Here is a 27,411-nt window from a genome sequence, read left to right on the forward strand (position 1 = left end):
AGTGAAATAAAACAATATTGATTGTTGGATGATTTATTTGCAATAGGCGACAAAAACTTAACAATACACAACAGCTACCTTTCATATTTGGCAAAAGATGACTGACATGATTAATACATTTTAAACAGGAGAACAGATTAACATTCTTTAAATGAACAGACAGATTCAGTGGGAAATCTGAGGTCTGTATAGCTGTGGCATGTAATTTAAAGTGGCGAATACAATGTTCTGTTTGGAGATCAAATTGAATGACTCCGTTGCAAAAAGCTATTAAACCCTGTTATGACCAATACATTCTTCACAAAGAAACATTTCAATAGATTTCAATAGATTACTTGTGAGCATTTTCTTACATGTCACTGATATTATGCCATGCAGGGCTCTTACAGTAATAAGTTCATCTGTTCCACTTTCAAAAAACTAAAGCAGCATGTTGGTTTTCTTTCACCTCATCTATTCAACTAAAATCTCTGTGAGCCTGAGGGCAGACAAAAAACTAATACCTTATCCTCACAAAAAGAGGAGGCCTGAGTCCAAAAAAAGGACTAAAGGAGTACTTCACCCCAAAATGAACATTCTGTCATCATTTAATTTAGTTCCAAACCCCTATGAGCATTCTTTTTTTATTTAAAATTTAAGGTTGTTACTATGCTTAAATGAATATCACGAATGTGTATGGAGTTAAAGGGACGGTTCACCTAAAAATAAAATTTCGGTCATCATCAGCTACTACCATGGTAGGAAAAATGACAATGGTTGTCAAAAGTGCCTCAGAACTGTTTGCTTCATACATTCTTCAAAATATCTTCTTTTGTTTTCAACAGAACAAAGAAATTCATAAATACATTTTTCCTACTATGGTAGTCAATGGTGGCCAAGAACTGTTTGGTTACACGCCTTCTTCCAAATATCTGTGTTCATTGGAACAAAGAAATGTATACAGATTTTGAACTTGAGGGTGAGTAAATGAAGACAGAATTTTCCATTTTGGGTGAACGGTTCCTTTAAAAGCTCCTTTCCAGTACGGGTATAGAGATAATTTAGTGGGAACTACTGCTATTACAGCCAGGGAGTCTAAATTACAGTACTCTCAATCTCACAATCTGTCAAAAATATAATTCACCGTTTTATAAAAGTAAAGCAAGTAGAGTTCTGATTTTAACTTTTGATTTGTTGTAAAATGGTTCTGGTTTAAAAGTCACTCCGGCAGGCCCAACGCAGCCCAGTGGATCCCTGGAACAGCATTCCTCACCTTTGGCACTCAATATGGCCACTCAACCAGTCTCCCTGCTGAGGTCTAGCTGTGTTTTTTAGCCTGGAAGCCAAAGCCTGTATTGGTGGAACGGCGGATGGAAGAGGTGGAGGGGCGTGGGGACAGGCTTTCGCGCCTGCTTGAGTTGGATGCTACAGCGGCTGCATCTGCTGGTGATTTGACGCAGGATCCCGAGATGGAGGCCTTGCTGTAGCTCTTTGCGCTTGGCTGAACAGGGGGTTTGTTACCTGTGTAGGACTGCGAAGATAAGACACTCTCATTCATCTCACAAAAGCGCAACACACCGCACTGCTGGACGGCACAGCACGGTGTGTCACAGCTGTTATAGCAGGGTTATCTTGGCACCATCTAGTGGCAGTTTGAATGAGGAGCAGACCAAATATGGATTTTAGTCATAATGGGACTTCTTTTAAATATCTTGCTTTAACAGGGAACAAATATTTCACAAAAATGCAAAACAGTCCATTTCAAAGCAGAAGCTGTGTGGCATACCTGTGTAGAGGATGAATTGACAGAGCTGCAGGCCTTTGCGCTTTTCTTAACACCATTAGAGGCTGACACTTTCTTCTTCAGAGGCTATGAGAATGAAATGCATACAAACAGAAAGACATGAGATATAGAAAAACATCCTTATTTAGTTGTCCAATCCTGTTCATTGAGCCAATCCTATTCCTTTTGAATTGGACACATCGTTCTAGGATAAGGACTGAAGTAAAACTGATGTGTTGTCGTTTTTTAATAAGGAAATTGGCTACTGTAATTTAAAGGTGGGCCTTCCTTTTACACAGTCGCTGTGTGGAAAACGTTGATAATCTAGGCTGCCCGCTCTATTATTTCTCTATTATTCAGTATTTCATAAACTGTGTGTGTTCATCAGTTTTTACTGCACATTTATTAAGTAGAAATGTTCTTTATGTGAAGAAAATCTACCGTCTTGTTCAGACTGGAAGGCTTGTTGCTGTCTGTGAAGTCCTCCACAGGAGGTACTGGGGTTCCTGATTGTTCTTGAGATGTTCCAGACCCTGATTCTCCATCCTGATTGGAAACGAGAGACAGGTTGCATAGTCCCTCACTCATCTCTACACTCTCTTCAACCTCTGGTGCGCTCCGGAACTGCTGCATCAATTCTAAAACGTTTGTGCGTGTGGTGGTGGTGGACGTATCCCCCTATACAAGAGAGATAGTATGACTTTCTTCTGTCTGGTTACACTTTTTGTCATTCACCAAACTGAAGAGAGCCAATTATCTTTTTTATAAATGTATAATATTCATGACCTCATTTTTACAGAAGGTTGATTCTTCTTACCGAAATCCAAGGGTTATCTAGCAACTCCCTGGCTGTCATGCGGTGCGCCGGGTCAGCTTTCAACAGACATCGCAGTACATTTTTAGCTAGGAGACAAAACACAAAATGGTTACCACACTAAAGGATCTGCATGTGTAATGGAACTGTGTAAATATGAGAGACGGATCTAACCTGCTTCACTAACAGTGCTCCACACAGGGCCAGAGAAAGTGAGCTCTCCCTTCATTATCACCTCGAAAAGTTTCTCCTCAGAGTTGGCTATAAAAGGAGGCTCTCCACACAGCCTGCCAAAGACCAACACTACTGTAGTTAACCAGCGGACAACCAATCACTTGTGTGAACAATGCAAAGTGTGAGTCAGTGGAAACAGAACAGCCATGAGCATCTTATTGCATGTGAGTCCATGTGTGTGCAGGAGAAGGAAAAAGAGATGAGATCTTCTTACAGCATGTACATGATGACGCCGATGCTCCACACATCACACTGTTGGCTATACTGGTGACCATTTTTCACCTCAGGTGCTGAAAGAGCAAGTTAAGGTGTCAATAATGAAAGATGTTCGAGGCTTGTGTGTTGGCTGATACTGTATGTGATGCCTGATGCCGTTGACAGCTTTCAGCCTCCATTCCTTCTCAAATGTTATCCGCCTCACTGATACCACTTAAATCAGGTCATCTCCTCTCTACTGCTCATTTTAATTAGCTCTTCGTTCACTTTAACACCCCCACCACACACACACAAAAGTAATTTGAATAGTTCAAATGTATGTGACTGTGTGAGTGTGTATATGTGGATTACCCATGTAAATGGGTGTCCCGCAGGTGTCCTGCAGCATGTTCTCACTGCCCACGCCACCCTTCTGAACGGAAAGCCCGAAATCTGTGACCTGAGATGGAAAAGGAGAAGCTCCGGTAAAATTACTGAGAAAACATCTTAAGTCAACCAAAAAACAAACAATATTTAACCTATTACACACACTTAAAGAGTGTCTCTCTCGAATCTGATTTTGTCATCAGATTCTGATCTTGTGGAAACTTTTAAGTAATAAACTGTAATAAAAAATATTTAAAGTAATAAAATGACACACCATGTCATTTTTTATTCAAATAATTTGTTCCTTTATTCATTCATTATTTTTATTGAATTCTTTGTGGCCCCCCAAGTAAAGATTTATAATCTTACAACTGGAATTGTAATTAAACCAAAAACATATTCATTTATACAATGCTGGAACATCAATTATTTTGGTTGGTGGTCTTATTTATCTGATATTTGATTGCACAGAATCTATGATAAATTTATATGTTTCATAAAATGATCCCCCTGGATCCATCTTGGGGCTCCCCAGTTTGAGAACCACTGATTTAGAGACTTAAAGGAGTCATGAATTAAGACATCAATTTTAACCCGAGCTTTTGTTATATAAGAGGGAATCGTATTCAAGCAAACATCCTGTAAGTGTTAGAACTTAAAACGTCCTTGTTACTGAAATTACAACTGTTATTGACACAAGGCCTAGCGAACGGCAGGTCCTGAAATGCACCTATAGGTTGAACACCGCCTCCACAGAAGAATATCAACGACTACTTCTCTAGCCCCGCCCACTGGTTCGCGCATGACAGTACTGAAGTAACACAAGTTGCGCGGAACCAGATAGAGCGAGCAAGCAATAAACATGCCGTTAAATATCGCAAAATATTGTGCAGTCAGTGCCTGGTTGTGGAAGAACACAGTCGCTGCATAACCTTCCTTCGGATTCCGACATTAAATATAAACTTCAACCACGCAATACTAAAGACGTTCCAGCTCACGTGGGTAAAACATTGAGCGTTTGTTAGCTTCATTTCACCACAGATTCCTTTGTGAACAAGGCACAGGTCGACGCTGGATTTGCGGAGAGACTAAAATTAAAAAGCAGTGCTGTGCCGTCAATATTGGATCCGATAGGAATGGCGCAGCAATCTTATGTGAGTAAAACATATTTGTACTATGCATCACTTTTGCTTTGTTAGAGATCGTTTGATATGTATGCCCTGACAGCCCTATTCGCACGGGATTAGTATTACATGGGGACCTCTAGTCATTTGTAATAATTGCAGAGATTGTCTGTGATCTTAAACCCGTGCAAATCTGCCATGTCTGTAATTTGTAAAGTAAAAATTCCCCCACAAATTACCTACCATACGAACACCGAGGTCCTGTGATAATATTAGTCCCGTGCAAATCGGCATCTCTGCGATTTGGCTGGCTCATATATTATTTTTTAAGGTTTTATCCACTGTTTGCGAATAATGGAGGCTGTTTTGAAGTGTTTTGATAATATTTCGGGTGCTGGGTCATATCCATAAGTTACCTGCCAACACTGTCGTTTTGGCCGGGAGTCTCCCTTTTGTTTATTTATCATGGAAACTCTCGTAACATTTGAGACCTGCGATCACAGTGATCTTCTGTCCGGTTCGCGATCGCGGGTCTCAAATGCTGACATGTATGGTCATATATCATTAAACACCATACAACTATAGGCTATACAAACTATACTCAAAGCCTTGCCATCACATCCGGGAAATAAGTCAGTAAATTTGAGTAAAATTACAGGTTTCACTTATCCCGTGCAAATGCGCCACATGTAATACAGATGTGGGGAGGTAATTTCGAAAATCACACGAGGTCCCCCAGATAATACTAATCCCATGCGAATAGGGCTAATGTGTAACCTAGCGTTAAGTGTCTAACCAAATTCACAAAATGCTCCAACTAAGTTTACTACGCAAACTGCTATCCAATCATAGCAGTGGGCTTTTACTTCCAAGTCTTCAATGCGGCACGCCCATTAAAACCGAGTGTTTGTCGAGCTGGCCTCAAAACCCCGGTAGAAAATAGCCTATTACTTATTGATTTTGATTTTTTTGAATGTAAAAACCACGCGAACGTCATAAGTAGACCGCATACAACAGTATAAAACAATAAACAAGGCCAATTCATGACACCTTTAAACAACACATATCTGCAGGTCTGAAGGAATTATTTTTTCCCTAAATACTGCAACATGATATTGAATAAAAGGAATGTTTAAGTTCCATTTTTTGTTGATTGATGAACCTTGTACCAACGACAAGCACTGCATTGGGCTTGATATCATTTCTACACTTTTTCAAGTCATATATATTTTTGCTCTTTCAATCTTAATGAGCTTTCCCACATCCTGCGCCGAACACACTGAGGATCCCCGACTGCACTTGACTTGATCACTGTATCTCTCTCATATATTTTGCCATTGATTTACAGCTGTAAACCCTAACAAAGATGCATCCAGTACACGCACAATCGCACAAAGACTACTTGCCCCTGGGCCATATGAATAATATATACAAGTAGCGTATACAGTTTCACTGGTGCAGGTAGGATTAATATCCAGAAGAGATGACCACCTTCTGCCAGATAAAAGCTTTTAATACAGTGCCAGGACAGCGCTGTCTTTGGGCCCCGCTCTACCCTGATTTATAACACAGCGCTGCCCTGATTCAACCCTCCCCTCCAGGTAGCGGCTTCAGTCGGCTCCCGTCAATGCTCGATTCCGCTCCATGCTGTGGCCCGGCTGGTAATTTGTCTCAGAAAAGCCACTTGCGATTCATTTTCTTTGAGACTGTGATATGAAAGGGGTTAGGCAGGAGGTCTGGTGTAATGAGACAGTATTTAAAAAGCAGTTAAAAGGTTTGGTAAAGGAGGACGATGAGAGAACTAAACAACAGAGAGTGTCCAGAGGTCCTGTCGCGTTTGAATGCCTTACCACATGCCTGCTCGCAAGTTTTTGCCTTCTCTCTCACCTTGATATTGACCATTTCGTTATCGTTGCCTTGGTGACAACTTTTCACAAGAATGTTTTCCAGTTTGAGGTCACGATGAACAATGTCTGAGAGAGAGAGGAAAAGCAAGAGAGAGATGGTTGAGTATTATTTATAGAGAACATTCTAAGTATGCAGCGTGGTGAAAAGGTAACAGTTTTAAAAATGTTTTCATGACCGATGCTTTGCACTAATAATAAGAAGTCAAAATCCAATTTTAATTAAAAGCATAATAACCCGTCATACAGGGCCGACATTTCCTTACCACTTTTACTTTTTTCTTCATTACTGCATCACACGTTTATTGTACGTACTTAACTAGAAATGTGAAAATAATCTAATTATAATCATTGTGTGGGGCTAACATACTGCACCCTCATAAAACACTCTAGTCCAGTATACACATTGCAAGTGGCATCATTAGCTCCTCTGAATGTGAGACACACCAGCACTCTGGGACTGTTGAAAAACACACCTATTAATCAGTATTCCTCCCCTGCTCGTTGTTAATGACTCATTAGCCCCATGTAATGGTGTCTCATTGCCAAGCAACGTCCTAAATTACCTCTAACTGCAGATTTCACAAGAAGGAGAGTAAAAGAGGAAAAAAGCTGAGCGTCTTAAAATAAGCCCCTCAGACTCAATTAAAATGGGATGATATTTTGTCTGACAGTTGTTCATTATTATCGCATTATTAAAATAAACCAGATTCTCCATTATGGCAGAAGAACTTAATGTGGATGTTATCATTACAGCGATTATTGGATATTGGTGGGAACAAAGCAATTCAAGCCAATGCGTATGACTTGTCTACAAGGGGATGACAAAATGTTACATGATTGTAGGCATAAGTAATAAAAACAGAACTACAGTATATGTCTGCAGCAGGGTTAGGATGTGACAGAACTGCCTCAAATATTCACAATAATGTTTAGCACCTACTTTTAATGTTTTATATATGTTACAATAGCATTTAGACCTATCATTTACTGTATGTGTGTTCACTATATCAGAGCTGAGTTTTAGAATAATAAACTTGTTCGTCTTGAAAATTAGCAAGTAGCTATGTTTCCATTACCCTGTTTTATGAGCGTTTTGGTGTCTCGCATCAGAAACGAGCGATTGCAAACAAATTTCTTAAAAATTTGCTAAACAGTTTGTACTGTTTGTACTGTGTGGAAAAAATGTTAATGCTACTTGTGGCAGATGGAACCACATTGGCCTAATAAAGTCTAATGTAGCGAAAATTGACTAGTCTGCTGTTTCCGAGAATGATGTCTTTTCGGTTTCCGGGTCTTGTTTTACTTACTGTTAGTTACTAGGTTACCAATACCACCACCATCTGCTCAAACTACTTGATGGAAACGTACAGATTAATGCGAACATTAAAAAGATTTGCTTCACGTTAAAATGGAAACCAGGCTAATGACTCAGAAAAATAGTACGGTATATAGTACACAATAGTACATAAATATCAATTGTGACGTTACTCTAAATTTTCGAATGTGACTTTCTAGTTAAAAGCCAAAATTGGTCTGAAATTCTTAAATTGATTCAACTGAACTGGATGAGATGTTTTCAGATGGGAAAAAGTTTTCATAAAAAAAAGAAATTTTTGACACTGGTCTTCGGAGTAAAAAAACATTAACAAGTTTTATAATTAGATCAACTTTTCTACTTCAAATCAGTTGAAGGCTTATGAGAAATATCTACAAATGAATATCAGGTGGAGTGTGCTGGGTTTTGTGGGCTTCACCTTTTTTGTGCAGATAAACAATAGCTTCCGATAAGCTTTTGATGATGTGTCTGGTCTCCTCCTCAGTGAAGCTCCTTCGCTTCTGCAGGAGATGCTTTAGATCGCCTCCTTCACAAAGCTCAGTCACAAGATACATCCTCTGAAGACCAACACACACGAATCACATGACCCACACATGAAACACCTTTCTGAGACCCCCCACCAGCAGTGGTTCATGTTATTATTCTTACCTTTGGTGTCTCAAAGACTTCCTGCAGATGTATAATATGTTCATGTTTCACTTGTTTCAATATGCTAACTTCCCTTTCCAGATGTTTCACACCAGAAGTGCCTGCCTGCAGGGACAGAAAGCATTGCGTAAGACCACTTAACCCATCCTTGGTAACCCTTGGCTCTCCATCCATCAACATTGTCAACAGGTGAAACATGATGACCGTACACTTACCTTCTCTTTGTTCACCTTCTTAATTGCCCACTTCCTCCGCGTCTCAATGTGAGTGGCTTCGCAGACAAAGCCAAAGTTGCCTTGACCTAATTTCTCCCCAAAGGAATAGACTTTCTGGGGATCCAAATAAAGAGGGCAGCATTAGCGGCGAAGTATTACATACCCCTCCTTCTCATACAGTGACAGTAAACAACGCTTCTACTCTGACTAATGGGGACAGAATGAGGGTGGGTTTGTTTTTCAGCTTCTCTATACTCCATTAAGTTGAGACCTGAATCTTTAAAGTGGAACTTAATTTTCAAGTTTGCCAGTCTCTGGAGTTTGGGAGAATATAGTATTTCTAATCAAGTTACAAATGATTAAGTTGCTGCCGCAGTTCATTCAATCTCAGGTCTAATTAACTTGATCATTATCTCTGCGCATGCAAGGCTGAGCACTGCCTGCTGCGGATTTGGCAAAGACAGCAGTCAGAAACCTCCAGAGAGGGAGAGGGCAATCAACAGCATAAAGAGGTGGAATTTCCCTCCAGACCCGATGAGGGCGCTAGCATAATAGTGTGAGGTCAGACAGCAAAGCACAAGGCCATGGCTCTAATGTAAACTCAAATTTGTCTTTTGCCTCGATCTGAACACAAATTGGTCATATAATGTAATGGTGTGGTTACATTTGGGAGAAGGGTCTTAAATTAACTTTTTAGCCTACCTGCCAAGTTGGTGTGTAGATGAACAAATACACCGTCTTACTAACTCACCATCACTGATTTTAGTATAATAACATAATATTTAGAATAATAATAGAAATTAACAATAATTGTGATTTACATTTACGTATTTGGCAGACGCTTTAATCCAAAGCGATTTACATTGCATTGTATTATACATTTTTTTGTTTCTGACTATGTGCAATCCCCTGGGATCAAACCCATGTCCTTGGCACTGCTAGTGCCATGCTCTAACCACTGAGCCACAGGAAAGCTGGTTTGAGCCACAGGAAAGCTTGAGCCAGTTTGAGCCAGAGCAGGTAACAAAGCTGATAAATTAACTTAATTATAATTTATATATATATATATATATATATACGTATATAATAGTACTAAAACAAAAAAATACTAAAGCAATATATTTCTGTCATAATTATTTTAATTTCACGTTATCCTGTTGAACCAAGCTTTTTTGGTTTGTTATTATTATTATTAAGATTTTTATTATTAAGTTGGAGTTTCTGTAAATCTCACTAGTTTTAACGAGCTCTCTATTTCAATACAAAGTCGAATTTTCAGCTCATCTCTGGAGATGGAGTGTGTCTGAACTATACGTTAAAGGTCCAGTGTATGAAATTTAGCGGCATCTAGACTTGAGGTTGCGAACTGCAATCAACAGCTCACTCCACCGCTCATCCCTCCCTTTCGAAGGACTAGCAGACACAGGACTACGATGTCGTCACGTTTTTGCTTCTTTGCCGAAGGAGATAACGTATTTACAAAACATGCCCTGTAGAAGAGTTTGTCCGTTTAGTGCTACTGTAGAAACAACATGGCGAATTCTATGCAAGGGGACCCGTAGATAGAAATAACTCATTCTAAGGTAATAAAAACATAACACTTCATAATATAAAAAAAGCAGAAAAGTGAGCGAACCAGGACCACTTTCTACAAAGATCCTTACAAGTTCGTCAGTAGCATCTTTAGCAAGGAGAAAACTGGGACCCTTAAAGTACCTATAACAGATCTTGAGGAGCACGTATTCCGACAATCATAGGCATGAGCCAATCTCTATTCCAGAGGACTCCTCAACTATGACCAGTTTCGCCAAATTAGCCTCTTGAATGTCGAAGGTAAGATTTTCTTCAGCGTTGTGGCCAATAGACTCTCAGCATTTCTGAAGAGTAACAACTTCATTGACACTTCAGTGCAGAAGGCAGGCACAGGGGGTTTCTCTGGATGTTTGGAACATGCTAACATCATCTGGCAACAGTTGCAAATGGAAAAAAGGAGAAGAAAGACCTGCATGTGGTTTTTCTAGATCTTGCCAATGCCTTTGGATCAGTGCCACATAAGCTGCTGTGGACAGCCTTTGACTTCTTTCACATTACAGAGCATGTAACAAAGCTGATTAAGGCACATTTCAGGATCTCCAATACTGTTTTACCAAGTCAAGTCAACTTTATTTATTTAGCGCTTTTTACAATTTTCATTGTTTCAAAGCAGTTGTACGTGTTGTTGGAAGTGTTCCTGGTTCCGGTTGATCTAATTAATGCAGCCTAAACCCTCAGAGGATTTATATTATGGAAGTGTCATGTATGCTAGATTAAAAAGATGCGTCTTTAGTCTAGATTTAAACTGACAGAGTGTGTCTGCTTCCTGGACAGTGCAGGGAAGACTATTCCAAAATTCAGGCGCTAGATAGGAAAAGGATCTACCACCTGCACTTGATTTTGAAATTCTAGGTATTACCAACTGACAGGACGCCTGAGAGCGTAATGCACGTGAAGGACTGTAATTCAAGAGAAGTTCACTCAAGTACTGAGGAGCTAAAGCATGTAGGGCTTTATAGGTAATAAGCAAGATTTTAAAGTTAATGCGATACTTTATAGATAACCAGTGCAAGGTTGACAGAACCGGGCTAATATGCTCATACTTTTTTGTACGTGTAAGAACTCGAGCTGCCGCGTTTTGGACCAGTTGGATTTTTTGTAATAAGGCTGCAGGGCAACCACCTAACAGTGCATTACAGTAATCTAGTCTTGATGTCATGAATGCATGAATTAACTTATCTGCATCTGATAGTGACAGCATATGACGTAGTTTAGATATATTCTTAAGATGGAAAAATGCAATTTTACAGGTGTTGGCGACATGGCTCTAAAATCAGATTATTATCGAATAGAACGCCAAGATTCTTTGCTGACGACGAGGGTTTTATGGAACATCCGTCAATAGTTAAGCAGTATTCTTGGTTGTTACGTATGGTGGTTTTCTGTCCAATAAGTAACACTTCTGTTTTGTCCGAGTTCAGTAATAAAAAGTTGTTACTCATCCAGTTTTTTGATAGTCATTGACTATGCATTCCATTATTCGATGGAACTGCTGTGTTTCATGAGGCTTCGAGGAAATATAAAGTTGAGTATCATCAGCATAACAGTGAAAGCTAACTTTGTGTCACTTTATTATATCTCCTAGAGGTATCATGTATAATGCGAAGAGCAGAGGCCCTAAGACTGAGCCCTGTGGTACACCTTACTGGACTTGCGATTTGCGTGACACTTCATTGTTTATTGCTACAAATTGAAAACGGTCGGATAAATAAGATTTAAATCATTTCAAAGCTATTCCCTTAATGCCGACTTAATTTTCGAGTCTATGTAGGAGTGTGCTGTGGTCAATGGTTTCGAATGCAGCACTAAGGTCTAGCAGCACCAATAACGAGATACAACCTCGGTCAGACGCCAATAGCAGATCATTGTAACTCTGATCAAAGCAGTCTCTGTACTGTGACATGCTCTAAATCCAGACTGGAATTCTTCATTGATGTCATTCCTTTGGAGGAAGGATCATAATTGAGTTGAAACTACTTTTTCCAGAACTTTAGATATGAAAGGTAGATTCGATATAGGCCTGTAGTTAACTAGTTCTCTAGGGTCGAGTTGGGTTTTTTTGACAAGGGGCCTTATAACAGCCACTTTATATGCTTTAGGCACATGTCCTAATGTCAGAGATGAGTTAATAATACCAGGAAGAGGATCTATAATTTCTGGGAGCATCTCTTTCAGTAGATTTGTAGGTATAGGGTCTAGCATGCATGTTGTTGATTTAGATGATCTAATGATTTTAGACAGCTCATCATGATCTACGGTAGAAAATAATTGCAATTTCTCCTTAGGGGCGCTGTAGTTAGTTTGTTCAGCGGGTTTCACTTCTGGTTGCATTGTTATAATTTTTTCTCTAATATCTTGGATTTTATTTGTGAAGTAGTTCATAAATTCATCACTTTTCATTCATCTTTTGTTACCACACAGGATAGTACCACCACGTGGCAACAGCTGGAGGTTGGCATAATGGCAGGTTGCACAATTTCACCACTGGCTTTCACAATGGCAATGTAAATAATAACCCGGGCATCGCGTTGGGTGGTTGGAGGAGAGCGTTTGAAAAATGGGTTGCACCTACCTCCAATCAGGGCATACATGGATGACATGACAACCATCACAACAACCAAAGCATGTACAAAGCGGCTGCTGGATAAGCTCCAGGAGAACATTAGTTGGGCACAAATGGAGGTCAAACCCAGCAAATCCCGCAGCATTTCTATTGTCAAGGGCCGGCTTACCAACAATAGTTTCTGTATAAAGGGCTAGCCCATACCAACTGTCACGGAAAAGTCCATCAAAATCCTTGGATGGTGGTACACCACAGACCTTAAAGATGCCGAACAGGTGGAACAACTCAGGCAAGAGACAACCAGTGGACTCAAGAAAATCAATAATACAGCTCTTCCTGGGAAACTGAAACTCTGGTGCTTCAAATTTGGCTTGTTGCCACACCTGATGTGGCCAATTTCAATGTATGAGCTCATGGTGTCTCACACCAGGAGCCTGGAGAGATTGGTGAGTACACAAGTGAGGAAATGGCTTGGGCTACTATGATGCCTTAGCAACATAGGGCTGAATGGGAATGGAGCTCTCTCTCTTCCCATTTCAAGCCTTGTGGAGGAATATAAATGCACCAAAACATGGCTGGAGATGACACTCAAAGAATCCTGTGATCCCTTTGTAAGAGATGCTGCTCCAACAGTAGCGACAGGGAATAAATGGAACCCAACAACAGCGGTAGCAGATGCGAAGGCAGCCCTCAGACATAGGGACAAGTTCAACATGGCAGAGGGGGACTTGGTTTGGCATCAACCACACCCACATGGCGAAAAGCTACACCAAAGGAACAGCGTCACCAGGTAGTGGAGGAGGTTCGGCGTCAAGAGGAAGCAAGTAGATGCGCCAGAGCGGTCTCTCAAGTCCCGCTGGATAAGGTGGGAAGGCATTGAATGGCGCAAAATCACTTGGAGTGAGCTGTGGAGTATGGAGTCGGACAAACAGGCTAAGTTTTATCATAAGAGCTACATATGATGTGCTGCCCTCACCAACATATCTGCATGTTTGGTGTGGACAGGATACAGTCTGCCACCTATGTGCAGCTCCAGCAAACTCTAAACATATTCTTGTGGGTTGTAAGAGCTTGACACAGGGGAGATACACATGGCGCCACAATCAAGTACTAAAGTGCTTGGCTGTAACAATAGAGACCAAGAGAGTGGCAGCAAATGCCATCCCCCTAAACGCCCAGGCTAACTAGCTAAAAAGGCAACCCTTTATTCGGGAGGGGCAGAAATTGCGAGCCAAACCCTTATCCCCAGATTCAGGTCTGCTGAGTATAGCAAGGGATTGGGAAATGCGAGTTGATTTAAACCACAGACTTACTTTCCCCTTGGAAATCGCAGCGACCAACCTGCAGCCAGACATGTTTCTGTGGTCCAGCTCCAGTAGGACAGTCATAATAGTTGAGTTGACTCTACCTTGGGAAGAGGCCATTAACGAAGCATTTGAAAGAAAGAATCTCCGGTATGCCAATTTAGCAGCGGAGGCTGAAGATCGGGGATGATAACGAAAATGTTCCCGATGGAAGTGGGCTGCAGCGGCTTTGTTTCCAATTCCACTACAAGGTTGCTTAAGGAAGTGGGGATCAGAGGACAGGCCCAACAGACGATAGTCAAAGAACTTGCCACTGTTGCTGAGAGAAGTAGCCACTGGCTGTGGTTGAAACGGAAGGACACAATATGGGCCACGTAATAAAATGGTGTTTTGTTTTGTGTTGTAATGTTATGCCATACGCTGAACTGAACATGCATTAATGGTGTCAGTGGGGCTAGAACAGCCTTAGCCAACTGGGTGGCGCGTATGGTTGCGTCAATTTTGGTAATGTGTTGTAATGTTATGTCATACGGGACCGGGGGCATTGAGCATGCAATAAAGGTGCCAGTGGGGCTAGAACAGCCTTAGACAACGGGTTGGCGCGTATGGTTGTGTCGATTCTGGTAATGTGTTGTAATGTTATGCCATACGGAACCGGGGGGCACTGAGCATGCATTAACGGTGCCAGTGGGGCTAGAACAGCCTTAGCCAACAGGTTGGTGCGTATGGTTGCTTTGATTTTGGTAATGTGTTGTAATGTTATGCCATATGTAGTCTCGCGGAATTTATCGCCGCTTTCTTTGGAAAGGCCCGCCCAAGAGGCCATATGACAGGTAAAGCAACCAATCACGTTTCGTTTTGTGCCGTGTCATGTTTAGAGGCGTGGAAATGTCCCCGTAGTAACAGACCGATGTACATTCACGAACATGTCAAAAGTTAACAGAAACAACAATGATTATAAGTTTATGCCATGAACCTCGCATACTTTTAAGAATTGAGTGTTTAGTCGATCGTGATGAATTCGTATAGCAACCGTTGTAAACACGACAGCTTACTTCTTAGATCAGAAGGCTTTGTTGTTTCCAGGTCGGACCGTTAAAGAACGCGACACGCATGTCTCCTGGAAATCCTGTGAAATTCAACCAATCAGATGACGACTTTGAACGTGCTGAAGTGTTTCCAGAAAAGTGTGCCTTATGCATCAGACGTTTAGCCAACGGTCTGTGGGCGTGACATCTGAGGCTGAGACTATGCCATACGGAACCGGGGGCACTGAGCATGCCTTAACGGCGAAGCGCAAAGTAAACAACACTTAGTTTTACTGTATGTTCGCTTACAGAGCTTTCTGCTGCTTGCAAACAGACTATTTATCAGGGCTATTTTTAAATCTGGAAACATCGTATTACCATTCATTTGCCACTCTGATTCCACTCGCAACGCGCAAAACAATGCAGGCTCACTCTTGCTCAAATCCAAGGTAAATTACCAACGCTACCATTTCTTCTTACATGTGTTTTAATGAATACATTGTAATCGGCTAAAGCGCATGCACAGGGTTTGGTACCCTGGTGCGCACCTGAGTTCGCGTGACAGCTTTTACATTAGCGGCTTTTCATGCAAACCGTGCTCTGTTCCAAACTAAACTGCAAGCGTGAAAGGCACCTGAAAGCCACCTAAGGGGGGCCTCACACAAAGAGCAGCCTAGGGGCCCTGACCACCTTAATCCGCCCCTGGAGACACAAGACTGCGTTCACGAGAACGAGACGAGACAAGATTTTTAGACTTATTTAAGAAAAGCACAAAATTTATGCTTTGTTTTCTTAACATGTGTAGCTTTTAGTAAAGAGCTGTGGTTATTTTCTCTATATGGTTTTGCATAGTGCTCGTGTTAGCAGAGATGTCATATCACACTGTCAATCCTCCTTCCTCCAACCCTCATAGCCTTCAGAGAAACAGTTAAAACTACATAAACACATCATGTTTAATGCTTACATTGCACATATGTAAGAGACAGATGATCTGTTTCTGAAGAGGTTTGCCTGGTACAGCCAGCCCAGCTACTGTTCAGCTGCGCGCTGCGCGCTGTGCGCTCCCAAAGCGTAAACACTAGTGCGAGGCGCTGCAAATGCGGGAGACATGCGCAAACGTTGAAACCCGTCTGTCTAGCACGTGTTTACATAGAAAGATGGTGGGAAAGTAGCACCACGGGATGGAATATCACGTTGTATGAGTGGCCGGGCCGGTCACTGTAGCTCACAGCATGCACATACTTTGTGCAGTTATTAGCGTGTTCTGTACAGTAATGAAAACAGGTCGCACCACAACAAAATGTGCACTCACACAAATGCTCCCAAATATATTTTGAGGTCGCACAGGTTAAATTTAGGGAGCATATGTGACTAAAATGATCGCAATTTCGAGCCCAGCACTCCATCATGCCAATTGCGTAAGGAAATTGTGTTCTCACGAGACCAGTCTGATATCACGAGATCTCGTGCAATGAGATCTCGTCACACCCCTATTATATTATGTTGCATTTCTGTCAACAGATACTCCTTAATCTTCCACATTGCACCTTTAATAAGCGTCTTTTCATAAAAGTTTTATAAAAATTATTTGTAAAGAATGCTAGTATGTACACTACATAAGTCTCGTCAATGGAGCAGCAGGACTCTGGGGTCCGAGAGCCTGTTCAATAAAAAAAGGGTTTTGCTAAGCAAGAACAAAAATTATAGGAAGCATTGGTCGAGACGCTCATGTTTGTGTGTATCAGTCTACTCTGTACACCGCTGTATGTAATAGGCTACTGTTGGTTCTACCTGTATGCTGGATTCATCCTCAATCCGAGTATGGGGCACCTTCTTTTCTGCACTGTTTGCACGAGTCCACTGGGAAGCCATTATCTTCTCTGCTCCAGGAATATTTGTATGTGTCATCTAAAAGTGGGAAATCAATTTTAAGCAATGTTCACATACAGAAGATCAACAACACAAAACACTCTCAGTTACAAACATGATATCTCATACAATAAAATATTCAGACAAGACTAAGACAGAGTCTCTTGTCACAAACAGTACATGCAACCCTGAGGCTGAAGTCTCAGTAGTAACCTCGTATTAGCAAGGGCTCACCTGTCACTCTTCCATTCACTTCTCACTTTAAATGAAACCAAGTGTCTAATGTCTCCACACTAGCATTAAGCACAATTTACTCAGCTTAAAACATTCTCCAGAGCCAAATTAAATGTAAAGCAATTACGGTGTGATGAGTGGAAGTGGCGAAGTGGATCCGCCACACAGACAGTGATTAAATATTAATGAGTAAGCAGTGTCTTTAACCTCTCTTCTCTCTGTGGAATTATCAAGTCCCACTGACAGATCCTCTCATGACAGCACTGCAGGTCCTATTACTGACCATCTATCCACCAAACAAAACGATTGTGACATTCTAAAAACCCCTAATAGCTCAATCAGAGTTATGTGATAAGAATTGAATAGATCAGAGTATGGCCTAAGGAACAGGCCTAAGGAAATGGGACAGGGAGGGGCTGATGTTATGAGGTCATAAAACATACAATCAGAATATGTTACTTTAACTACTTAAAACAATAGGATAAAATTACGAGTAAGCCAAAACCAAGAGAAAACCAAAAAACAACCATCTGAAATACAATTTTAAGAAATCGTAATTCAGTGGTCAGAATCATACAGATAGTTCACCCAAAAAAGAAAATTCTGTCATCATTTACTTACCCTCAGATTGTTCCAAACCTTAATAAATGTATTTGTTCTACTAAACACAAATGAAGATATTTGGAAGAATGTCAGTAACCGAGCAGATCTCATCCCCCATTTACTGCCATATAGGGATGCACCGAAACGAAAATTCTTGGCCGAAGCCGAACATGATGTGAAACACTTGGCCGAAGGCCGAATAATACCGAACATGTTTTTTGCATTTCTTCTATTTATTAAGCCATTTTTTTCACTATTGCACAAACTGAATAGTCAAAGTGTGCTTTTTATAATTTGTCTTTCTTTTCAATAAAATACAATACAACTTAATATAAAATTGAGCAAAACAAAGTAAATTCAAACAAAAAATTGAGCCCTCTCCCTATATTAATTAGGCCTATAACTGACTGCTAAACGAATGTAATGTAAGTTACTCTGTACCCCTACAACAAAACAATTCATTAAAAACTGTCATTCCACATTAGGCCTATAAACTAAAAATATGAATAAAAGAAAACTGTTGGATTATTATAGGCTACATTGCAAAATGATTTGAGAAAAAAAAAAACATCCAATGCAAGCAATTCTGACTGATGCTGACAACCATTTCAGTTCACGTCTCTCCTCCAAACTCCGCCCACAAAAGCTGACTGTTCTCTCAGAAGGTGCACTCGTGGCCGGGATGCACAGAACATACGTTGACAAGTTGTTTAGTACAGGGAACTGTGCACGCGACCACTATATGATGTCAAAGGATGTCGCGAGCGGCGGGGCTACTGTCAGACAGCCCGCTTCTGCCTGAAGTAAAGTTACCGACCGGTAAAGACACTTTCATTCGGAAATTTACTTCCGTGCGGCAAGTCCCGTGCTGTGTCTTTCTCTGACACTTTAAAATGCTCCACACACGCACACACACTGCCAAAATGTTTGCGGCAGTAATAAAGCGCACGCGTCTCTCTCACTCTCTCACTCTCTCTCTCTCTCTCTCTCTCTCTCTCTCTCTCTCTCTCTCTCTCTCTCTCTCTCTCTCTCTCTCTCTCTCTGCGCTGGTTGCTGCTTGATCGTATCACGAGTCATGTTCGGTAAAATTTATTCGACCATTTCACATTCGGTGGCCAAACATTCGGTGCATCCCTACTGCCATAGTAGGGAAAATAAACTATGGGAGTCAATGGGGGTCTTCTCGGTTACTGACATTCTTTCAAATATCTTCCTTTGTGTTTAGCAGAACAAAGAAATTTATACAGATTTGAAACAATCTGAGGGTGACTAAATGATGACAGAATTTTCATTTTTGGGTGAACTATCCCTTTAATGATGAATATGGTTCAACACACGGCACACACTGTTCCTGTTTTAAATTATCATTCATTTTTCGGCTTGAAAATCTCCCCAGGTCCCCTTATATCAGTGCCACCATGCAATGCCACACAATTTCTATGCCCTACCTTCCAGACCACAGGAACAAGACACAAAACAAGCACAAATTGCCAATGCCATTATACAGAGAAGAAATCTCACAATTACATTAGAAGAAATACAAGCACAAAGTACCCAAGCAAACATAAACAGACAAGAGTGTAATAAGCCAGTGTAATACACTCTAAGAAAGACACATTTCATCTGCCTCACAAAATACACCACCAGCTAAGAACCAATCCACAGATTACTGGAAGCACTCACTGTAAAGTAATTATGGCAGACAGAATGTCAGCAATCGATCCCCTTGCACTTTTCATTTCTATCACTGTGAAAACTCCATTAGGGCTTGTTTACTGGTTGTTTATGGACAAAATGTGCATTGTTCTTCCGGAGCACAGATGATGCTGCATCTCTGGCTTGAGCCCCAATTAAATGTGACATTGCTATGATGCCTGAACACACAAAGATAATACAGGGCTTGGATAGAGTTCCTTCCTCCCCCCTCTGTCTCACTACACATTTTTACTCCTCTGACTCTTTTTCCATTGTCTCCATCAAACAGACAATGTTTTGAAATTGAGTTATGTATGAATAAAGTCCTATATGTGCAGAAACTGTATGTTAAAAGACATAATAATTAAATATTATAAAACAGTAAGGCTATGCAGATATTCTATAGTGTAGTTTCCCTGCAAGTGTGCTGGTGTATGAAGTGTATTGACTGTTTGTATATTTACTGTAAATAGACAAATCAATGACACACAAAAGCTAACTGAAATCTCAGAGGAAACAGCTGGCCCTCTTAACAAAGATTTGATTCTTTTATCTGCAGCTCAATTATTCATTGACAGCTACCTTTGATGAAAAATGATAAACGTCTAAGTCTTAATGAAGCTTGGAATTACATTACCAAGTGATAGAGTGCCTAGCGTGTCTGGACGGCTTACGCTATTGAAGTCATTTAACCTCATAATCATAATTTACCCGAGTGCTTCACCTCACCATACAACATAATGTTTTCCTGTTCAACATGAAGTGTAGGTCTGTAATGGACTGCCACTTGATATAATCTAACCATTATGAAAGTGCTACGAAAAGTAAGATTACGGTATCTGTAAACCTATAAATGATTCATTACAGTAGATATGGCTTGTCTTGAAAATCTAATCTAAAATATCATAACCATTATCTGTACGACGTCCCCACTATAAACCCAGATATTTATTTGTTGTGCATACTGTACAGCAGTGGTCACCAACCCTGCTCCTGGAGATCGACCGTCCTGAAAATTTCAGCTCTAACCCTAATCAAACACACCTGAACTATCTAATCAAGGTGTTCAGGTTTGCTTGATAATTACACACAGGTGTGCTGAAGCAGGGTTGGATCTGCAGTCTGCAGGACGGTCGATCTCCAGGAACAGGGTTGATGACCACTGCTGTACAGTATGTACAGTGAGTGAGAAGGTGACTTCTTAGGACTGAAGTCATGTTTGTTTTGAGTCCAGGGTGTAATTTATTTGTTTTAAGGAAAAATATTAAGTTGTTAAGATCAGAGGCCATAGACAGGTTGCTAAGATACCCCTCTGTGTTAGAATGTCTAAAATATTTAACTACAGTGTAGCATTGGAACTGTGATGTATATACATTTCAGACAGGCAACAGTTAGTGAGAATGGGGAAACTCAAATCCAGCACTGGCGCCCCCCAAGGGTGCATTCTCTCCCCACTGCTCTTCTCCCTGTACACCAATGACTGCACTGCCCAGGACCCTTCTGTCAGACTTCTGAAATTTGCAGACGACACCACACTCATTGGCCTCATCCAGGATGGTGATGAGTCTGCGTACAGACAGGAGGTTGAGCAGCTGGCTGTCTGGTACAGTCATAACAACTTGGAGCTGAACACGCTTAAAACAGTGGAGATGATTGTGGACTTCAGGAGAAACCCCCCTGCACTCCCCCCTCTCACCATCATGAACAGCACTGTGGCAGCAGTGGAGTCATTCAGGTTCCTGGGCACCACCATCTCTCAGAACCTGAAGTGGGACAATCACATTGGCTCCATTTCTAAAAAAGCCCAGCAGAGGTTGTACTTCTTACATCAGCTGAAGAAGTTCAACCTACCACAAACTCTTTTAAAACAGTTTTACTCAGCTGTCATATAGTCTGTCCTCTGCACATCCATCACTGTCTGGTTTGGATCAGCCACAAAGTCAGACATCAGAAGACTACAGAGGACGGTTCGGACTGCTGAGAAGATCATTGGTGCTCCCCTGCCCACCCTCCAAGAACTGTATACATCCAGAGTGAGGAAAAGGGCTCAGAAAATCTCCCTGGACCTCTCACATTCAAGCCATCATCTCTTCACAATGCTGCCGTCTGGTCGGCGCTACAGAGCACTGAGCACCACAACAACCAGACACAAAAACAGCTTCTTCCCTCAGGCCATCTACTTCTTGAACAGTTAAATGTTTTTTTTACCCACCGTGCAATTAATAACTTAATTAATAATTAAGTGCAATATTAATTATATCCTCCAGATCTACAGTATTTTTTATACTTTTTCTGTAAATTATATTTCATTCTGCTGTTTATAGCACATAGTACTACAATAGTCTATTCTTATTTTTTACTTGTACATATTTACATACACACATAGCTTTACTCTCTATATCTTTATCTTGTGTTTATTGTATTGTATTTCTTAAATTTTTATACCCATAGGCCTCATCTGTGTACTGTATTCTATTGTGTTATGGTCTCTGTGTACTGTTGTTGTTGTTTCTGTGTACTGGATGCTCCTGTCACCAAAACAAATTCCTTGTATGTGCAAACATACTTGGCAATAAAGCTCTTTCTGATTCTGATTCTGATTCTGATTCTGATCTGATCTATAGTGGGACCTATAATTATGCTCTAACAGCTCCTGATTGCCAAATTTTATTAAAATAAACAAACATTTTAAAATAAACATCTTTTTTTAAAGTATGGACTTGAGGCCCATTCACACAAAAGATAATAACAATAACTTTAAATTTTTAAAAATCGTTTCAAATCTAAAGGAGAAATGTTCATATTTTAGCGACATCTAGCGGTGAGATTGCGAATTGCAAATTTCACCCTTTCAAAACCTGTTTTTCGCTTCTTTGCCGAAGGAGATAACGTATTTCCGAAACGTGCTCTGTAGAGCAGTTTGTCCGTTTAAGGGGCCGATCACATAGAAAGCGTTTATTGCTGTTAAACGCACCTCTTTTGAATTGTTTTCAGTTGGCAGGGCGCGTTTTGCACGACGGGCGCCTTGCGTTTTTGCCGCCTCCTGCGCCTCGCATTTTTGGAGTTGAAAAAAACAACTCTGAGCAGAAAAGCGCTTGACGTCATGCACCTTTTTTTCCCATGTCCAATCGAATGAAAGGAGAGGCGGGCTTTCCGATGTGGTGACGGGACTTTACCATTGCTTGAACGTACGGAGACTGCAATGATGAAGGAGAAACTTGTGTTGGCTGACGCGAGTTAACCTCAGAGCAAGCGCCCTCTGCTTGTACCTTTTTAAAGTTTCTGAAAATATGATGGTTAACATTAACAGCAACTAGAGCGCTCGCGCTATAATCCTTGACTGACAGGACAGCTGTTTCGGTTGTTACCTAGCAACATAAAAAAACTGCAGGGCGCTGGTCTTTTCAAAGAGTCAACCAAAAGAGCACGGCGAGCACGTCGCGCCTCGCGTTTTCGAACATGAAAAGCACGTTCAATGTGATCGCCACCGAAGGCTACTATAGTTTCAACTTGGAGAATTCCATGTAAGTGGACCAGCGGTGTATATAGATAGAAATAGCTCCTTTAAATGTAATAAAAACATAACGCTTCATTATGCAAAGTCTTTATACACCCTTGAAGATATATATGTATATTATATTGCATTTCTGTCAGTAGATCCTCCTAAATATTACACACAGCATTTTTAAGATAATTGAATTTACACCAAAATGATAACGTATTTTCCAGCTGCATGAATGAGAAAACAATTAAATTAATATCTATTCTAATGGAAAAAACTTTTTAGTGATGGTCGCTAATCTACTTCGTTGTAGTTATCTTTAAAGTTTTTTTGTAGTTAATGGATCATTTTAGGATACTTTTAAATATATGTACAATTTTAGGTTCTGGACTTCCTCACAGGCGGAACCCAGGTGGTCAAGCTGGGAAACATCACCTCATCCATAAAAAATAATTAACAGCAGAGCACGACAGGGCTTTCGCCTTAGCCCTAATTATACTCGTTACTCAACCATTCACTGCATCCCCCTACACAGTGGAGTAGCATCATCAAATTTCCCCACGACAACACCATTATTGGGTTAATCGAGGATATTGATGAATTCACATACAGAGAGTCGCTTCTGCAGGAGAGGATTTGTGGAAAATGGTGTTTTAAGACCAATCAAGCCTTGAATGCCACCTAAATACAGCAACCTATTGTGTGAACTTTAGAAAACAAAGGAAAACCCACAACCCGAAGCGGCATAAATGACTCACCTGTTGCAATCATTAACAATGAATCTGCAAATGTCTGAGGAGCTCACCTGGACAACAAACGCTCCTGAGAAAGAGCATATCAACAGCTAGCTTTTCTGCAGAGCCTGAGGGAGTGAAATGTGCAAACACACCCCGGTGAAGTGTTACAAGTGGCATTGTGGAAAGTGTGCTGATGGTTTGCTTGTGTCACTGTCTTGTGTAAGAAAACAAATGTATAGTAGCAGGAGAAATGCTGTGAGAACATGTCTGTCAGTTAAAATAGGCAATCGCCGTTTTGATGGTTTGTTTACTGCGGAATGTGTATGTTAATAAACTAGACCAGCCTGAAAAATACAGTTTTTTCCATTGCCTGAAAAACAGTCAATTTGGACATCCAATGGGCGCTGCCCCCCTTTGTTGTTTTCACAAACGATAGCGGTGTACGTGACGCTATGGCTAAAGTTCGTGCAATGTAGTCGCTGCACAGAGTCCTAACCTCGGAAGGGACAGGAGTGGATTTATTTTATTTTATAGTTTAGTGGAAATCCCTCAGAAACCATAAGTAAAAACCTGCTTGTTTGCGCGAATCACTTTAAGCCGGAGTGCTTTATAAACCTGGGACAGTACGAGCAGGATTAGCTTCAAAGTTGTTCGTCAAGAGGGATCGAGACCAACTGAACGAGACAAAGCTGCCGATGTAAGGCATATTTATCAACGGTCTGAATTGACGCACATGTACCGTTTATATAGGAGGATAACGTTAGCATATGATAGCGAAGGGAGCTAAATCAGTCTCGGGCTAAATAGAACATTCAAAGCCAGTGTTAAACTTACTCTATATGTATATGTTATTTGGCAAATGGTCACTTGGGAGTTTAGCTGTATTTATGTTAATACATTATGTGCGTTAATATGTGCTGTTTGTTTTGCTAATGAACAGGGGTGAACACTGCGGTTATAGTTTCGTTTTAAACGTCTCAAATCATTCGTCTTTAGGCTGAAAAATCTGTCACAGCATACTAGTTATGCTCTCATGTTGTGTGTGTGTAACGTTATAACTTGTCAACGACAATCGCTAAAATCCACGTAATTCCGCTGAGATCTGCAGGTGCGCATTCCGTGGATTGCAAACATGCACAACGTGAGCGCTGTGACGTATGTTTTAGTCTCCGGACGAATGATTTGAGAAGTTTAAAACGAAACTAACCGCAGAGGATATCAGGAAACATAATTTAGCTAAACCATTGCCATGGCAGTCCTACACGTGTGTTGTGTTGACATGCCGGACGGAAGGGGGGTGCACTGTAGTAACTCATTATCATTTAAAGAGATATGCACCAAAACGGATTGCTGTGAGCATAACTGTTTTTGACGAGGCAAAAGGGGTTTTGTTTACACAGCCATTGAGTGTTTTTAAGCAAAATATGTTCCAGACATTTCATGAAGACCCTAATAAATCATACCAACTTCTTGAAAGTGCTCATTTTATGAGTACTTTAAAGGTCCAGTGTGTAATTTTTTGGATGATTATTGAAAGAAATTCTATATAATATACATGTCTTCAGAGGTGTATAAAGAGCTTACATAATGAAGCGTTATGTTTTCATTACCTTAGAATGAGCTATTTCTATCAACATACATCCTTGCAGGGAATTCGCCATGTTGTGTCAGCCGTTGTAGTTCTTCGAAAGGGAGGGTGGAGGGGTGGAGTGAGCCTTTGGTTGCAATTCGCAACCACTAGATCGCGCGGACTGGTCCTTTAACTAACGTATGAACTAACAATGAGCAATATAGTTCTTTATTTCTTATATTTATCAAACTTAGTTAATGTTAGTTAAAGGGATAGTTCATCCAGAAATAAATCGTTAACACTTTATCATGTAGCTGTATTTGTTAACAACAGTAAATGCATGTTGCAATGCAAATGCAATGCAACTAACATAAACGAACAATGAGCAATATAGTTTTTCAGAATTTGATTATTTTTAATGTGAATAAAACCATTGATGTTAGTTAATGGTGCATTAATTAGTATTAGTACTAAGTAAATGCTGAAATGAACATGAACTAAGTTTATTAAATGCTGTAAAATTATTGATCACTGTTCATCTTAGTTAATGCATTAACTAATTTCAAAAATACTACCTGATTTTAAAATGTTACTAAAAACTCTTTCATCATTTATTCACTCTCATGTCATCCAAACCTGCACAAAAAAATGAGTAAAGGTGGATAGACGAGAAAGATAAATGTCACAGTCTGATTGGAGATCATGAACATGAGACCTGACCAAACCAAAAATATGATGCCACAGATGTACAGTAACAGAAATCCCTAGTGGGTTTTACTGTTAGCAGCTTTATGTGACAATCATGAGACACTGGCATCTTTAAGACCTAGTTTCATTGCTGGGTACTGTAGGAAAATCAGCAACTAAAACCGTCTGAGAAAGACGTGTCTCCCCTTACACGACAGACTCAAGCAGTGTCTACCACTGAGCGCTCAGGTTACGCCTCCCATTGCGAGTAAAAATGCTAGAGAAGTACGAAAATAGACTTGAGGGAAATGCGTTAAGCTATGTAATACTTTAACATAAAACAAAAAAAGTGCTTGGCATGAATCTCCACAAAGCAGCACAGTTTATAACAGTAATCTACATAAATTACATAAACAGTCAAATAAGCAGTAAGGTTGTAAGCCTATTCACAAATATGTCTGACTCTGACCTATGCTGTTTGTAAACCTCTGTCAAGAAAATAGTTACAAATATTTTTTGCTATAATGTAACATTTTGCCACAGTGCATTTCTGATCAAAATGATACAATCACACTGTATTGAATACACCTTCCTGGTGTCTGTCTAAAATACATATACACTTTCAGCACTAAACCTTTCGTAGGACAACATAACCTGGCACAGCAATTGCAACCAGTTTTCATTAGCTTAAAGCCAATAATTATTTAAATCTCGTGCAAGTAGCAATTAACTCCCTATGACCTGCTCCAGCTAAATATAATTATCTGGCATAGAACCTGCATAATAATAGATGTTTTATTGCAACCTTATGTTTCAAAACACCCACTATTGCTTGGGTATGAAGTGGCTAGGTAACTATCCTAAATGTGTGCTAATTTATTCTGTGTAGTGAATAAATTACAGATAACATAAATTGCGTTTTTTTATTCAGCATTGATGTATTTGTCAAAATAAAATACGTATTTCTGTTGTTTCTGTTGAAATGTTTCTCAGCTCTCATGAGCAGCTGTTAGCAGAGTAAAATTCCTCGAAACTTTTGGCACTGTTAAAGTAACAAATCTAAAACTTTCAAACATGACCGTTTACTTACATTATGCGACGTTGGACATTAGAGCGTAAGCGTCATGTTATTTTCAGCTGGAAACGGTCTTTAGATGTTCATTAGTGATATGTGAAGAACACTGCAGCACCAGACCACGTTTCCATGGCAACAGCCAGCGCTTGGACAACTCGCTTCCTCAAAACGCACGAGACGTTAAAAGAACACGCAGTTTGTTGTCGTACACTCACCTTATGGTGGAGTTGCTGTGTTTGCGAGAGCGTTTTCTTCTGTTATACCACTTACAGGACATCGAAATTTCCAGTGCAAGAGAATTTCCGATATAACATTTACAAACTTTCCTC

The 27,411-nt window shown here is 40.4% G+C and overlaps 1 protein-coding gene across 2 annotated transcripts; it reads right to left on the reverse strand.

Moving 5' to 3' along the window:
• stk33 (serine/threonine kinase 33) lies at positions 1-27,411 on the reverse strand. 2 transcript variants are annotated; one of them, XM_057329649.1, is made up of 13 exons: positions 27,298-27,411; positions 16,902-17,018; positions 8,623-8,736; positions 8,408-8,512; positions 8,178-8,316; positions 6,404-6,489; positions 3,378-3,465; positions 3,025-3,100; positions 2,751-2,863; positions 2,580-2,665; positions 2,204-2,440; positions 1,766-1,849; positions 1-1,500 (listed from the first exon to the last, which is right to left on the reverse strand). In XM_057329649.1, exons 2-13 carry the CDS (start codon positions 17,016-17,018, stop codon positions 1,405-1,407), a joined length of 1,341 nt encoding a protein of 446 aa, XP_057185632.1. In that variant the 5' UTR covers positions 27,298-27,411; the 3' UTR covers positions 1-1,404. The 2 variants fall into 2 exon arrangements, with proteins under 2 accessions (XP_057185632.1, XP_057185623.1); XM_057329640.1 differs by having other exon boundaries at positions 1-1,510.

This window comes from Triplophysa rosa, linkage group LG1 (assembly GCF_024868665.1).
Source record: "Triplophysa rosa linkage group LG1, Trosa_1v2, whole genome shotgun sequence".
NCBI lineage: Eukaryota > Metazoa > Chordata > Actinopteri > Cypriniformes > Nemacheilidae > Triplophysa > Triplophysa rosa.